The sequence below is a fragment of the Fukomys damarensis genome, unplaced genomic scaffold (genome assembly GCF_012274545.1).
Source record: "Fukomys damarensis isolate Sample0158 unplaced genomic scaffold, DMR_v1.0_HiC HiC_scaffold_5, whole genome shotgun sequence".
Taxonomy (NCBI): domain Eukaryota; kingdom Metazoa; phylum Chordata; class Mammalia; order Rodentia; family Bathyergidae; genus Fukomys; species Fukomys damarensis.
The window spans coordinates 63941230-63957924 of record NW_022900917.1 but is presented as its reverse complement, the minus strand read 5'-3'; the positions used below and the strand labels follow the sequence as shown (position 1 = coordinate 63957924).

Below are 16695 nucleotides of genomic sequence, written 5' to 3'. Positions count from 1 at the left end.
AACACAGCAAGAGCATATCTGAAAAAATTTTATTTAAAAGTTCCTTGCAACCTATTCCTCATCACTCCAAGTGAATAGGCATATATCTGTGTCACTAATTTTTCTTAATGTTTGCATAACATTGTAGGCTACTTGACCATTTCCATTTTGATAGATATTTGGATTTAACTGGAGTCCACATTATTCTGCTCTTGATGAGCATTGAATGCCACAGAACAAAAGGGAAAGCTACTCTCTTTTTTTTTGAAGATAGCAAAAATTTAATTCTAAGATTTGACAAATCTTGTACAAAAAGAGAAAACTATGGGTCAGTCTCACTTATGAATATAGACAAGCAATTCTAAAATAATACAGTAGCAAATTTAATATAACAGAATATCAAAAGGATAGTAACGCTATAACCTGCTAGGATTTATTCTAGTAGTGCAGAGTTGGTCCATTAGCAAAGCATTGTCATAATTTTAACATCAAAAAATTAAAGGAGAAAACCTACAAAGTTATGTTTTAAAATGCTAGAGGGGTATTAGATAAGATTCATGCCTGGGTTGTTCTTGTTTTTTTCTTTGTATTCTTTTAGAGTAATGGGCATTAAACTCAGGACCGTCTCACCAAGCTGTATCCCCAGTGCCTTTTTTTGTTTGCTTGAGGCTGGGCCTTGCTAAGTCAAAAGACTGCCCAGGCTGGGCTCATACTTGTGATCTTCCTGCCCCAGCCTCCCAGAATGTTGGAATTACAGACATGCACCACCTTGCCCGCCCTGTGGCCTGTGTTTAAAGACTAAACATGATGGTAATTAAAGGTGTCTTAGTCGCTTCCCTTGTTGCTGAGTCTCAATACCAAACACCAACAAAAGTGTTTAGTACATAGTCCACCAGCTCCAAGGCAGGGTGGTATGGCACCAAGAAAGCCGCTCTTGTCATGGCAGCCAGAAAGCAGAGAGTGAAGAGAGGAACCGGAGGCTGATGTACTATTTATTCCAGGTCACACTCCTAGTGACTCTCTTCTGACCAGACCCTGGCTCCCAACAGCAAGTCAGCTTTAGCCCCCATGATCGATCACCCTCCAAAAGCCCCACCTATGAGCTCATAAACTTTGGAAGGACACCTAGATGGAAACCATGATTGAAGGAAAATACTCAAATACAAGTGTTCTGTTCATCCAAAACAGTAGTACCTGGTGACAAAACAAGTCGCTTCCATCGTCCTTGGTGACAGAGGAGGAAGCCACTTACCCTTCCCTAGTCAGTGATGGGTGCTCTAAAACCTTCCCACTTAGACCTGCCCCTTTCTTCATGGGCAGCTTCGCAGTGGTGTTTGAGTGGCTACCAAGCAATGACCGTGAGTGACCCCAGTGGAGTGTCTGCTTGCCATTAGGAGAGCGCCCATTTGAAGAGGAAAATGCCAGCATCTCATCCTTCAAATCCCATCTTACAATTTTAAGTGGGAGGCAAAAAGAGAAGGTTCATGGGCTCCATCTCCTCAGCCTTCAGGAGACAAGATGGCGTTGGTCAAGCAGGCAGAGGCAGCAAGAGGGATGTGGCATGGAACAGCCTCTCGGGCTGTTCCAGGAGCACAGGGCCAGCAGGCACAGTGAACCACCAGGAGCTGTACAGGACACCGAGACTGGACCGCAAGGCTGAGAAACTGCTGTCCCAGAGAGAGAGGGCACCAGAGAGGCAGGACAAAAATGAAATAAGCCATTTTAGGTGGACCAATTTGTCTACTTTGTGAATGAGCCCTGAAGCTTGGCATCTTCTCCTCCTCTCAGTCCTGCTCTCTGCTTCCTCTTGAGAGGCACAGGTACCAGCCCCCAGTGTTCTGTCTGCACACATACCAGATCTCTTCATTGGCCTTAAATTCGTGCTTCTGCTCAGCTTCAGCATGTATCTTTCTGCCCCATGTGATGAATCTGGTCAGTCTGGGCAGCTAAGAACTGGAAACACCAAGCCTGAGTTCTGGGGTCTTCCCTGGCTGACTGCCAGATAGAACACGTACAGTCTGTCCTTCAGAAATGGCTCTAGTTAAGAGCCAAGCGTGGTAGCGCACGCCTGTAATCCGAGCACTTGAAGGGCTGACCCAGGAGGATTGCTGTTAGTTTGAGCCCAGCCTGGACTACATAGTGAGACCCTGTCTCCAGAAAAAAAAAAGAGAGAGAGAAGAAAAAAGATTTCCAGCCAGGGATTTAGCTCAGTGGTGCCGCCGCCTGCCTCACAAACACAAGGACCAGAGTTCAATCCCCAGTACCAAAAAAAAGAAAAGGAAAGGAAAAAGCTTTCATTTACTGGGTATTTACTATATGCAGGGTTCTAAAAAGGGAAAGCCATTTATATAAGAGCAGCCATCGGGTTCCAGATCCTGGACACACACTGTGGTTGAACAGTCAGTGAGAGGGTTCTCTGGACACTGCCATCAACAAAGCTTCCTCCTGATTGGCTTGGGGCTCCCAGGGAACTGACAGTGCTGAGGGCCTGTGTAGTCCTGTAGATGTGACCTCACATTCGCACGCATTCCATTGTGAGATGGGTTCTAGTGCAGGTAGAAGAGCGCTGAGAAGAGAAAGGCCACCTGTACACCCACTGCCCTTGGTCCTAGTCCACCTCTGCCCCAGGTCTGTATTCCCAGCTAAGTCTTTTAAATCTTAGCAAGACCAGGACGTTGTGGTAGGAGGATTCTGATTTTCCAGTTGAAGAAATTGAGGCTTGGTGAGGCAACTTGTGAAATTGAGGCTTCGTGAGGGTGTGTGTGTGTGTGTGTGTGTGTGTGTGTACACATGTGTGCGTGTATTTTCCAAAGTGGTCAGCTGGCAGAACTTAAGCCATTACCTGATAATGTTTATCATGAATTTGACCCAGCAGTGCCGCTGTGGATTATTAAGTCCTTAAGAGAAGCAGTAAGTGTAATAATGGTGCTCGTGTTTCCCCATCCGTAAAATGGGGCCGGGGTTGCATTCGCATGTGTCACTGGGGCTGAGGGTGAAGCTCAGCAGTGAATCACCGCTTAACATAGTGGAGGCCCTGGCTTCCATCCCCAGCACCCTAAAAAAAAGGATGTTGAGGATTAGTGACTTTACTAAAATGTAAAATATATACAATATATAATATATGTGTTTTATATATACATCACCCAGAGTGGGCTCAAGCATATTTTTTCTAGTAGATTTAAAGAGGCTTCATGAATTTCCCATAACTGATGCTTAACAAGAGTTGTGATTTTACCACTTTCTCCACCTCTTGCAGCATTGTTATCAAGACTGATGTTTGAAAGCCTCAGGAGGCTTAAGGGACTTTTTAGTGGGGTGCCCCAAGAGAACCCTCTCAGTGCCTTTTAAACTTGTAAAGTTCCTGGGCTGGGGATTCAGCTCAGTGGCACCACACCTGCCTCACAAGCACAAGGTCCTGAGTTCGATCCCTGGTACCAAAAAAAAATTTGTAAAGTTCCTGCTTGAAATAGTTACTCAGAAGGACTCCAGTTCCATTTTGCCACGAACTATACCCACTTCCTTATATGGGAAGAAGATGCGCGCCCCCACTTCCACTGAGAATCGGCCCAAAAGTGAGAAGAGAGTGCTGTGTACATTTCATTCTCCCAAATGAGCCTGGGAAAGGCATCCGGAAGTTTTTTCTCAGCTGTAATTACCACTCTCTTTCTTTCCACAGGGGCTAAACTGCACAGTCAAGAATAGTAAGTCCTCTTTTTTCTTTTCTTTTCTTTTTTATTTTTATTTTTTTCCGTTCCTCTTGTTGCTTTGTTAATGAAGCAATAGGCTCATGCTGATTTCTGGCAGAAACTCTGCCATCCCGTTCCAAGTTCAGATCACGGCTGTCACCATTGACAGGCAAATCTCAGATGTAGGCACCTGCATCTCCTGCACAAAACGTTCATATGCGAAAGTCAGGAAGTGGGAGTCAGTTGTCCTTCTGACAACAGTCTCTGCCCTAGTGTATCTGTAATACAGTCTGATCCATCATCGCCCCTTACTGTAGAGTGAGGAGACATCTGTGGTGTTGCCTTGGTTTGGGTTTTGGTTTGGGGGTGACTTGAGGGCTTTTGTATTGTTTTCTTTTGTGTGGAGAATTTGAACCTAGGTCTTAACGTATTCTAGGCAGGCACTTTCCTCCCAGCCCCTTTGGTTTGGTTAATTCAGGGAAGAGTCTGTTTTAATTAAGGACACTGACATATAAAAATAAAGCAGCTCTTTCTCCTGCCCCATCCTCCTGTGTCCCTGTTTCCAGTCACCGCTTCACCTCAAAACCCACCTCCCCAAATGCCCTATAGACTCAGATCTTGACAGTGACCACAGATCTCCATTACCAAAGAGCCAGCAGGGCGGTGGATGCCAGGTCCTGCTGAGGGTCACAAGGACCCCCTGAGGGTGGACTCAGGGTCTCCCCTGCGAGTCCGTGATTGTTGCCTTTCTCTGGCTGTCAGGTACCTGCCTGGATGGTAGCTGGATCCTCCGTCGAAACCTGACCCCCTCCTCCCCTAAGAATGTCCAGGTCCAGCTGCATCTTGCCCGCACGAAACACGGAGACCTCGTCCCTGTGGTACACATCGAGTGGACGCTGCAGACAGATGGTGAGTGGGGCCCAGCCGGGTCCTGGAAGAGGCCCCCATCTCCATGTGCACCTGAAGTCCAGACCGGCGGGCCTCCCATTCAGACCCAGCAGAGGAGCCCCACCCCTGGGCTCCAGTTTGAGGCTGGAAGGACTCATCATTTCATTCCGATGATACTTTTTCAGTGTTTTAAACATGAACCTACAGTAGCAGCTTCTTATCACACTATCTCTTATGAAAGCCTTTCTTTTGCCCCAAAGTGTTATAACCCTGCGGGGAGGGGCAAGTGAAATTATAGACAAGTAGTAACACATTTGCCACTCTGCCCTTTCCCTTTACTGGGACTGGTACTTTTTAAAATACCCAAACTTCCTTAGGGGAGCAGGAGTCTGATTACAGAAGTGGGAAGATTTGGGCTAAACAGAGTCAGCCCCAGATTGTGAGCAGGGTGTAGAGTCGGTCCTCTAAGTCCCCAGTGTGCCCAGTGCAGACCGCCGCAGCCCCTGCAAGGACAGCAGGTTGGTCGCATGTGATACCATGCCACCTGCCAGCTCCGTAGCCACAAGTTTGCAAAGCTTCTGCAGCCAGCGTAGTGTAAAGTGTCACTTGTCCTCCAGCTGGAAACAGCTGTCTTCGGGGCAGCAGGCTGAGCCCACAAGCCTGCCGAAGGGAACAGGAAGTGGGGAGTTAGGTAAGCAGAAGTGAGTGAGCACAGCAGATGGGGAAGTGGCATACCCAGTGAGCCGGGGGGACTTGACTCCTCTTCCTCCTGACCACAGCCAGCATCCTGTACCTTGAGGGCGCAGAGCTGTCCATCCTGCAGCTGGACACCAACGAACGTCTGTGCACTAAGTTTGAGTTTCTGTCCAAACTGAATCCCTACAAGCGGGTAAGACACAGCTCTTGAAGGTTTGTGTCCCTTTACTGATGCCAATGTAGACTTGTCCCCAGACTGGCACCTTAACTGAGAGTGGTCAGGACTCAGAGGTTCTCGTGGGTCTGAAGAATTCCAGGTGGTTGTGGGGTGGGGGAAGAAGGCCCTGTGACTGAGCCACACCCCAGCCTTTAGCTATCCATTCTTGGGTGGGGGGACTTTGTTCTACCCAAAAGCCTGCTATGGATGGGGTATTACAACAGTTCAGGCCTGCTTGTGGCTGCTGACAGCTAGAGAATAAAATTGATTGTTGTTTCCTTAGTTGAAAGCAGTGGTTCCCAAAGTATGTTTGCTGGACCACCAGCATCACTGGTGAGTCTGTTAGAAATGTTAATTTCCTGACCTCACCCCATACCTCCCTAAACCAGAAAGGAGAGGGTGGGGCCCAGCAGTTGGGGTTTAACGCCCTCTGGGTGATTTTGGTGCCTGAGCAAGTTTGAAAACAGCTGGTTTAAATCTGCAAATAGAAGCTTCAAAACAAGTTAGCGCCTGGGTGTGGTTCAATGGTAGAGCACTGGAGAGCTCTGAGGCCTTGGGTTCCAGCCTTAGTACCATAAAGAGCTAGATTTACATACTGCATGTGCAGGGACGTACACATAAAACAAGCTACATCTTCCAAAGACACAAACAGCAAAGACAGATCCCCCCTGCAGTGTTAAAAGAAGACACGAAGCTCTTCTGCTTGTGAAAGGTGAGCACCAGGTGCCTAGATCTGCTTGGAGAAAAGAGCCCTTGAGGGTGTTAGAAGTAGAGTCGGGGGCCAGAGATAGTGGGGCTCACCTGAGGTCTTGGCCACTCCAGAGGCTGAGGTGAAAGGATCTCTGAACCTAGGAGTTGAGGGCCAGCCTGGGCAGCATAATGAAACACAGGTCCCTCAAAATAAAAAGATCGGGAGTTGGAGTCACCATCTGTCTGTGCTGTCTGGAAGATAACTCAGCACAAACCACCATAACTAAATAAAGGTGCCTGGGGTCCAGGCTGAGTTGGGGGGCTCCAGCTCTCCCTGCTCCCCAGAGGTCTCTGGCTGTCAGGGGAAGAAGGTCTTGGTTTTTTTTGGGGGTGGGTTGTTTGTTTGTTTGTTTGTTTGTTTTTACCAGGGATCAAACTCGGGACCTTGCTCTTGCAAGGCAGGCAGTGGCACCACTGAGCTGAATCCCCGGCTGAAGGAGGTCATTTAACAATAGTCTTTAGCTGGCTTTTTTGTTCCAGGTCTCCCAGCAGCCCTTAGTCCCCCAGCTCAGGTCTCTTACTCCCGTTGTCCTGGAACACTGTAGGGCTGGGGTGGGGCGCCCCTCCACTTTTCCCCAATTCTTTTTTTTTTGTGTGTGTGTGGGGGGGGGTCAAACCAGAGCATGCAAAGCACCTGTCCCATTACCAAGCTCACCCCATCCTCCCATCCTTCCTTTGGATGTGACAGTGCTCTCCTGATAAGGCCAGATAAAGATTACTTAAAGAAAACAAAAGCAGAAAGAGCAGAGGACATAAAAGGATAAGGACAGTGTGCCCTGACTTCGGATTCCCTTGAGGTGGCCGCCTTATACTCTCTTTGGATTGACCTGGGGAGAATGGAGGGGATGACGATTTCTGCACACAGGTGAGTGAGACGGGGATATGTGTGACCCTTCCAACGTCCCTATCTCCCTTTTCCTCAGTGGCATTTTACCTTTGACCACTTCGTGGTTGATCCTGGCCAGGAGTATGAGGTGACCGTTCACCACCTGCCCAAGCCCAACCCTGATGGGGACCCAAACCACCTGTCCAGGAATGTCCTCGTGCCCGGTAAGCACGTCCTCCAAGCCTGTCCCTTTGTCCACTCAGCTCTGGGAGGAGACACCAGTGGGTGCCACTCAGCTCAGTGATGGCTGTTGTTGCTTGGCACGGTGCCCGCCAAAAGCACAGATGCCAGGGTCTGGGAGCCCTTGGTGTAAAGCGGCAGCCTCCGGACGGCAAAGTCTGTTCTCCATTGCAACAACACAGGAGATGGGCCCAGGATCCTAGGAGTTTGATGGGAGCCAGGCTCCCATCTCAGGTCAGGAAATATCAAGAAGACAGACAAGCCACTCTCAGAAGAGTGGGGGTCCTCAGTTTCTTTCTCACTTTCCCTCATCCTACCTGTACTTACCCACCACCCATCTCCTGCGTCCTACTCTGTCCTCTACCCCCGCTAACCCATCCTGCCCATGACCGCTGCCAAGTGTTTCTTCTAAAACATCACCTGCCTACACCTTCCATCCCTCCGCTGTCCCCAGAATCTCAGCCACTGTCTGCAATGTTTCTCATTGGTTTTGGTTTTGGTTTTGCCAAGTTTATTCAAGAAAGTAAAAGTGAAGAGTGGGAGCAAAACTGGCTCTGCAGAGCAAGCTTGGGCCAAGTAAAGGGAAAAAGAGGGTAAAAGCAAAAATAAAAGTACGCACTGCATCTGAGAAATGCAGCATGGGCTACTGTGGAAAGTTATGATAACCAACATTTCTCGTTGTTCAAAGGCAGCTGCATCTGACACCAGCCACTGTAGACAAGGTCTGGGTCTTCCACCCACTCATGTGATGTCCAGAACCGCACAGAGTGCCTTGCATATAGTGGGCAGGAAATGCTGATAGCTCTTTGTTTTGTTTTATGGTGCTGGGATAGAACTAAGGGCCTTGTGCATACTTGGGAAGTGCTTGACCACTGAGCTACTCTGCAGCCCAAGAAATGCTTGCTGAGCACAGTGATGACTTTCTTCATTCCAAAGCACACACATCCATCCATGCACACACACCGTCTGCATTCCCTACTTTACTTCCTGCCTTTTTTCCCCTCTCCTCTACTTTCTGTGTGTGACTTCCTGATGTGATATTCCAGGCTCTTGGCTTGCTTTTTTTGGTGTCTTCTACTAGAATGTCATCTCTACTGGGCAAGAACTTGGTCTTATTCACCACTATGTGTCCAGTACCCAGGACACTGCACAGTATGGCTCAGTAAGTCTTTTGTCAACGAGTAAGTCTCCCAACGTGGCCCTGTCCTGTTCCTAAAGTAGACTGACTCAGTCCTTGTCCCTGTATGGTGACTTACACCTGCCACCCACATATCTTCTTAAACAGAAGTAAAAACATTTTGGCCAAGGATCTGGGAGAAGCAGGAGCAAGGCTGTAACTGTGGAGCCTTGGTCCCCCCAGGCATGGTCCATGGGCGTGGTCCAGCGGCATCAGCAAAGCATCTGAGAACTTGTTAAAATTCTTAGCTCAGATCTGCCGAATCAGAGACTAGGGATGGCAGGGCCCATGGAGGCTTCTAGAGACAGCCTGGAGTAGGCAAGGGCAACCAGGGTGAGGAAGCTGCAGGCAGGAAGAAGAGGCTGGAGGGTACCCGGACTCAGGCCCTCCCAGCGCAGAAGGAATATGATAGGCCAGGAGGTGTCCTCTGAGAGCAGGACCAAGGCGGCCAGGTTGCCCCAGTCCACTGGGCCAATGGAGAGTCCAATCCTGGATTGTGCTGTGAAGAGGCTATCTTGGGACCGGCTCCCAGCAGGGAAGGGACTGTGGCTGCAGGTGTCAGGAGCAAGCTTCCTAGGGCAGAGGCCTAACGATGTCTCTCTCTTCTGGGCCAACAGACTGCAAGGACCCTGAGATGAAGATAACCACGCCTTGTCTGAGCTCAGGTATCTGGCTGGGCTGGCGGGAGGACTTTCCCCTGGGGCGTACGCAGCACAGGGCACAAGGGCATGCACCTGAGCAAGGCCCACACACACACAATGTGTGTACACACATGCATGCACACGTGGAGACACGCGCCCCTTCCCACCCCCAGCCAACATCTGTGCCCTTGGCAGGCAGCCTGTGGGATCCCAACATCACCGTGGAGAACCCAGAAGCTGAGCAGCTGTGGGTGAGCTTCACACTGTGGAACGAATCCACCCACTACCTGATCCTGCTCAACAGCTTTCCACGGACAGAGAACCAAAGCTGCTTCCAGCACGTACAGCCAATACCTGCGGTAATTCCTGCCACCCCTTCCTTTCTTCCTTTTTTCTTTCTTTCCTTCTCTCTTTCCCTCCCTCCCTTCTTCCTTCCTTCCATCCTTTCTCTTTCCCTTTCTGTTTTTAAATTTTGAGATAGGGTCACATTAAGTTGCCTAGACTAGCCTCAGACTTGAAATCCTCCTGCCTCAGCCTCCTGAACACTGGTGCTATAGCTGTGTTACATGACTTCCAGATTCTCTGCCATTTCCTTAATTGCTCTGCCACAGTTCAAAGCCACCTGTAGAAGCCTCAGGCTTCCTCTCTGCTGGTCCTGGCGGAATTGTGTTGTCACAAGCTCAGAGCATCAGGCACAACTGTGGGTAGTTCTGTCCTCTTCGATCCTGCTAGGGTCTCCAGATCTGATCCTTTCCATCTTGTACTTGATTCTTTAGTTGGTGAAATAGAGTTGATTGTGCCCTGCCCACCACCCCAGTCTTTTGTTTTTCCCTCTCCCACATTCTCGCCTGTCCTCCTGGTCATGTCCACTTTATCCTAAAGGGATTTGAAGATTTAGAAAAAGAAAGAAAGAAATGTAGCGATTAAGACATAGGGAAAATAAAGATAAATAAGGTGCAGCCAGGTTAGTGCAGAGAGTGTGCTGTCGGCGCTCTATGCCTGCTGGGTGTGAACACAGATCCGTGCCCTTAGTGCCCAGCAACTGGAGCCAGGGGGAATAACCAGTTACTGGATGGGCTTGTGACTTGATAAAAACCAGTTGCCCTTCAGAAATGTTGATTTTTCTAAATGAGAAATCTGAAAAACATTCCTCCCTCTGGCCCTCTATGGGATGTGCTGGTCCCCAACAGCCTCTTCGTGGGTGTGCTGCGGGAAGCTCTTATTCGACGCCCCCTCCCCATCCTCTCCTCTCCAGCCCAGACCAGAGGAATTCCACCAGCGAACCAGTATCAGGGTCGCTCTGCAGGACTCCAGCTGGTGCTGCCACCACCGAGTGCAGGTAGGCAGGTGTGGTGTGGGCAGGTATGGGAGAGCACGCACAGGTGGGCCTTCCTGCTAGCTCTCTCCAAGCAGTGCCACTGCCCTTTGGGGTTCCCTGGCTGGCAAGATGCCTTCTCTGCCTTTATCCCCCACCCCATCTCCCAGCTTCACCTGGATAGAAATCCTTTAGCTTCTTCTCACCCAGGGGAGACCTATGCCCTCAGCCATGTGGAAAAATCTCCCTTTATTTTTTTAAGAAGAGATCTTACTATGTTGCCCAGGCTGGTCTTGAACTCTTGGGCTCATGTGATTCTCCTGCCTCAGCCTCCCAAGCAGCTGGGAGTATAGGTATGCTTCACCAGGTTTGCAGATCTTGGCCTGGCCACCCAAGTGCATTCCTGGTAAATGGCCTCTGCGGGTGAGGAGGCCCTTTGGTGGATGTGTCTCTTCTCTCTCAGAGCCCCTCTGCCCAGCCCCTCCTCTGCTCCCCCAGGTCCAGCCTTTCTTCAGCAGCTGCCTGAATGACTGTCTCAGACACTCTGTGACCATCCCCTGCCCAGACATCCTGCTGACCCCAGGTAGGTAGGACATGTCTGGGGTGAGTGGTGAAGGCCATCCACTTGAGCTCAGTCCTGACCTGGTCTTAGGAATGGGCAGGAGAGTTAATTTAACTTGGTGTGATTCGTGCCTGAAGGAGAGAGTTCAGAGCCACACTCCTGGGTTGGACTCCTGATTGAGCTCTTTTTATGAGCTGTGCAGCCTTGGGCAGAATATTCAGACTTTCTGGTCCTCAGCTTCCTTGTTGAGGGAAGGCAAGTGGGACTATTACTCTCACAGAGCCATACTTATCCTCACAAACTGAGTCACAATACTGTGAAATAGAGACACCCCTGCTCCCGGGTTCACAGATGAGGAAACTTGTCCAAGGTGACATACCAAGGACATGGCAGGGCCCCAGATTCTTACCTGGGCCTGTGGGGTGCAGCAGCTGACTTCTCCTTCCGCAGCCACATGCACCCAGTGCACACTGATCAGACACAGCAAATGTGCTACAGGGCTGGAAGTGAACCCGGCTCCCGAGCAGGAGGCAAGGCAAGCTTATAGACCACAGCTGAAGGTGCTACGGTCGGTGGTCCCACTGCATTCAGCCCAGTCGGAAGTGCTGGCTGCAGGGTCAAGGTCACTGCGGCCTCGGCACCTGTCAGTGATGGGTGTTGTCATGGCCACTGATAATTAAGAATATCATTTTCTCTTTTTCCTTCTGTTCTCATCGCAGCTTCCATTGCAGGTAAGTGCAGATCTCCTTATTCCCCAGGGCACTCAGGTGCCCCACTGGAGCGGGCAGACAGGGCTGAACTCCAGCCAGCCCAGTGGGGTGGGCAGCAGAGTTCTGGTGCAGACCGGAGGACAGAGCCAGAGTGGGGAGCGGGAGCAGGGCTGGTTCCTGCCCATCCCTCACGCTGCTCTGCCCTCACAGACCACATGCCCCTGTGGGTGTACATCCTCATCACGGGCATCTCCGTCCTGCTGGTGGGCTCCGTCATCCTGATGATCCTCTGCCTGACGTGGAGACTGCCGGGTAAGGGCTTGAGGCTGTGGACTTAGGGTTTCCCCTGTTTGTTGCTTTCTCCACCCCTGGACCATCTCTGTCGCCCTGCATTGGGCACTCAGGGTCAGGAACCCAGAACCCAGCATCAGGCTGACCTAGGCTCCAAGAGCAGCTACCCTGCAGGTTACCTGGGCACGTTCCTTAGCTCCCATGGTGTCTCCTGTGTGAAATGGCAGTTACAGTGATACCCACATCCTGAGACTTCTGTTAAGAGTTAAGTGAAATGATATATGGAATCCCTTTTCATGGAACTCGCTCAGCCCATGATGTTTGCTCAGTATCTGTCAGCCAACTATTGCTATTAAAATGAGCAGAACAGTATTAAAATCAGCAGATCAGGAGGAGCTAGAGGGGATTTCCCTGCATCAGGAATAATCAGCCGCCTGAAGCAGCCCCCAGACTTGTACAGGTGAGGTCAGGAGAAAACAAGGAAGAGCAGGATGTCACAGAGAGGCACATGCTCTGGACCCCGAGCTCTTGGTGTGTTCCTCCTCTCTGCTTTGCTAGCGTCAAGAGCCATTTAACAAACCTTAGCTTTGGTTTTCCTTTCTGTAAAATGGGATAACGCTGAAATGCCTCCCCATCAGGGCCACGGTGAGAATTAAACGAGATGGCCAAGGTACTTTCTAGCAGGGATCAGTCAGTGTCAGTTCCTTCCCTCTGTACCCCTCTGCTGGCCAGCTCCTGGTCAGGGAGAACTTGAGTCCTTCCCTGCTCCTCTGTGACCCCAGGCTGTATTTTCAGGTACCTGGGAAATTGGGGTTTTATTGTGTCCAGGGGATTATTGAGAGATCAAATAACATCTCAGCTAGTACTTTATAAACTACAGTGTTCTCTATAGATGTTAAGGGACTATTTATTTCATTCCTGTTATTCTACTTTTTTTTTTTTTTTACAGTGCTAGGGTTAAAGCCCAGGCTCCCTGCATGCTAGGCAAGTGCTCTACCACTAAACTATACCCTGAGCTGCTTCTGCATTTCTGACCTTTCCTGAGCTGCCCCACTTTTTGTTTTTTGCCTGTATTGGGGATTGAACCTGGAACTTTCACACACACACCTCCTCTGAGATAGGATCTCACTAATTTGCTCAGTTGCCCAGGCTGGACTTGAACTTCGGATCTCCCTGCCTTAGCCTCCCAGAATGCACAGGCATTCACCACCAGACCCAGCTACCTCACTGTTTATTTGATGGTTGTTTTGCCAGTCTGAGAAAAGGCCCAAAGAGTAAGGATTGAAATTAAGGCTTTAAATCTCCTGGTTAGGGGCTAGGGCTATAGCTTAGTAGTAGAACACTTGCTTAGTATGTGTGGGGCCCTGGTTCTGTCCCCAGCACATCATCAACCAGCAGATAAATCTCTGGCTTGGTCATCTGTGGATTCTGTGTATCCTGACTATCACAGAGGAATTTACTCCTCCACACAGTTTTTTCCATCAGATGTCTGAAGGAACAATTGCCTAGGTGTCTGGGTTTCCCTACCTCACCTCAAAAATACCAGGAGGATTTTGCAAATAGGGAGGGGTGGAAGGGTTGAAGGGAGAGCAGGGAAATGGGGAAAAAATAAGAACCAAGATACATCATGTTAAAGTACCAGTTCTCAATGATAAATGTAAATGTATTATACACCTAAAATGTACCAATAAAAGAATTTAAGAGAAAAAAAATACCAGGAAGTGTTGTAAGTGACCTAGTGTGGCAGTCTGTGGAGAGAAGTGTTGTAAGCTATCTGTGTCCCACATGGGCACTTCTAGGGCAGAGCCTTCCCTCAACTGTAGTCTCTTCACAGGAACCAAACTGCAGGCAGGCCAGGAACCGGAACTGTGGCAAGGGGCCAAGGAGGAACCCCCAACCCCACCTGGGGGCCCAGCTGGGCCACAAAATAATCACTGGGAACCCAGCTGACTGAGTGCATGCACTGTGCAGGGCCCTTCCCGTCCGTTATCTCATCTGATGCTCCCACAGACCCATTTTACAGAGGAAGAAGCTGGATTGCCGAGGCAATCAATAGTAACCTTCCCAAGCTATGAAGCTGGTGGCGGCGGACCGCGGCTGCATGCCTGCAAAGGCACAGAAGCCTCTGGTGACCTCCGCAGGGGCAGCTCCTTGTCCTTACCCTTTGTCAGGGAGGACCAGTGCTCCTGAAGACCCGCTGCAAGCTGGTCTGTTGTCTTTCAGAAGGGCCACTCCAACGCATTTCTTTCCCTTTCAGGGTCTCACCACGAGAAGTACAGTAACAGCACCGAAGGCACTGGTCAGTATCCCTAGGCTTACTTGTCCTTGTATCTTTGCTTTTAATGGTGGGTGGTGGGTTCTCAAGCTAGATGGGCGGGTCCCTCCAGGGGACACCCTTTCAGTACCTCCCTGCCAGCACCCCTAAAAGAGGGCTTTCAGGGTGCCCCGGTATACCGTGTGTTTAGTCACTCGAATCTGTTTTTAAAAAAGTCCTTCCCTGAGTGGATTTTTCTATTCCTCAGGCAAGTCTTGTGCCCTTTTTTTTCTTTTTGCAATTAAAGTGTAGGCTGAAGCCCACAAAGGAATATGCAAACATTAGGCACCAACCCGACTTTCCTCCGGCTAAGGAGCTAGGCTCTGCATATGGTCCCGGCTCCTCAAGGGCTGGCCAACAGGGACACGCCCTGCCTGGGCGCCAGGATCCGTGCGTGGCCTCACTCCCCTTGTTTCCCCTAGATGTCCCGCCAGTGGCTGCCCTGACCCCTCCACCCCTGAAGCCCAGAAAGGTCTGGATCGTCTACTCGGCTGATCACCCTCTCTATGTGGATGTGGTCTTGAAGTTCGCCCAGTTCCTGCTCACTGCCTGTGGCACTGAAGTGGCCCTTGACCTCCTAGAAGAGCAGGTCATCTCAGAGGTGGGGGTCATGACTTGGGTGGGCCGCCAGAAGCAGGAAATGGTAGAAAGCAACTCCAAAATCATCATCCTGTGTTCCCGAGGCACCCAGGCCAAGTGGCAGGCTATCCTGGGCTGGGAAGAAGCTGCCATCCAGTTGCGCTGTGACCACCAGAAGCCCACTGGGGACCTTTTCACAGCGGCCATGAACATGATCCTGCCTGACTTTAAGAAGCCAGCCTGCTTCGGCACCTACATCATCTGCTACTTCACTGGCATCAGCAGCGAGAATGACGTCCCTGACCTCTTCAACATCACCTCGAAGTACCCACTCATGGACAAGTTTGAGGAAGTGTACTTCCGGATCCAGGACCTGGAGATGTTTGAGCCCGGCCAGATGTGCCGAGTCAGGGAGCTCGCTGGAGACAGCTACCCACAGAACCCCAGCGGCAGGCAACTCAGGGAGGCCATGGAGAGGTTCCAGGAGTGGCAGATCCAGTGCCCCGACTGGTTTGAGCATGAGAGCCTTCGCTCTGCTGATGACCAGGACCTTCTGTCCCTGGATGAAGAGGTATTTGAAGAGCCACTGCTGACACCAGGAGAAGGAATTGTCAGGCAAAAGCCCCTGATGAGGGAACCTCCCCCCGAGGGCTGTCTGGTGGTAGATGTACACCTTGGTGAGGAAAGAGGGGGGCTGTCAAAGCTGGGGCCCCAGCTACAGCCTCTGGAGGAGCTGGAGGCCTGGCCCCTGAGGACCATGGTGCTGCCTGTGGAACAGGTTCCGGCCACTCATGCCGTGGAACCAGCCCAGCTCACTGTTGGGAGCAGCACAGCCAGCCGGCTGGCCGTGGTGGAAGGTGAGGCCTGCCCGCTGCTTGGGGTCAGCACCCCGCAGCGGAACAGTGTTCTCTTCCTGCCTGTGGATCCCGAGGACTCTCCTCTCTGCAGCACTCCGATGGCATCACCTCATCAGCTGGATGATGAGAGGGAGCAGCTGGAAGGCTTGATGCTCTCACTCCTGCAGCAGAGTCTCAGCAGCCAGGCCCAGGAAGGGTGGGAGGGACCTGTCCGGGTCCTCAAGGGCCCCTGCACACCGTGTGAAGAGGAGCAGCGGCAGTCAGTGCAATCTGACCAAGGCTATATCTCCAGAAGCTCCCCGCAGCCCCCAGATGGGCTTGCAGAAATGGAGGAGGAGGAAGAGGAGGAAGAAGATCAGGACCTATGGAAGCCAGCAGAGCAACTGTCCCCTGAGGATCTGCAGACCCTGAGGAGCCTCCAGCAGCAGCTTTTATTCCAAGAGCTCCAGAAGAACTCTGGCTGGGATAGTATAGGGTCAGAGAGGCCAGCTGCAGGAGGACAGGCCCCCTCCTAGGACCCCCTTGTCCTGAGCCTGGGGAGGGTATTCATGTACACAGGGGTGTACACGTGTGTGAATGTATGTATATATACATGTGTGTTCATGTGTGAATCATCTGCTTTTAAAATGTAGACATCTTCAATGGACACAGTGGCCCATGCCGACAGCCCCAGTTGCTTGGGAGGCTGAAGCAGTGAGATTGCTTCAGTCCAGCCAGGAAACATGGGGAGACCTGTCTCAAAGTAAGTAAATAAAATAAAATGTGTATTTCTTGTCTCTGATCCCTGACTTTCTCCCCTTTGCTTTGTATAACTACCTGGTCATCTGTGTCACCACAGGAAGCCATAGCTACTCCCAGGAGCCAAGGGTTAAGTGGTTCATTCATTAGTTTTCCACCTACTATGCATTAGGCCAGTGATTGTGAACCTTTTAGAGCTTTCAGTGATACAAGCAACCCATAGGTTTGC

The 16695-nt window shown here is 50.6% G+C and overlaps 1 protein-coding gene across 1 annotated transcript; it reads left to right on the top strand.

Annotated features, from left to right (window-relative positions):
* Window positions 1–783: 783 nt before the first annotated feature.
* Window positions 784–16301, top strand: Il17ra (interleukin 17 receptor A). Its single transcript, XM_010630665.2, has 14 exons — window positions 784–789; window positions 2539–2607; window positions 3656–3680; window positions 4428–4574; window positions 5333–5442; window positions 7140–7266; window positions 9077–9124; window positions 9296–9459; window positions 10356–10439; window positions 10914–10998; window positions 11697–11708; window positions 11898–11999; window positions 14236–14277; window positions 14715–16301. Exons 1-14 carry the CDS (start codon window positions 784–786, stop codon window positions 16241–16243), a joined length of 2550 nt encoding a protein of 849 aa, XP_010628967.1. The 3' UTR covers window positions 16244–16301.
* The last annotated feature ends 394 nt before the right edge of the window (window positions 16302–16695 follow it).

Excerpts from the sequence above, each read along its gene's own strand:
- Il17ra (XM_010630665.2), top strand. Across the intron at positions 7,267-9,076 it reads CAGGAATGTCCTCGTGCCCG|ACTGCAAGGACCCTGAGATG; the intron begins GTAAGCACGTCC and ends CTGGGCCAACAG. Across the intron at positions 14,278-14,714 it reads TAACAGCACCGAAGGCACTG|ATGTCCCGCCAGTGGCTGCC; the intron begins GTCAGTATCCCT and ends TGTTTCCCCTAG.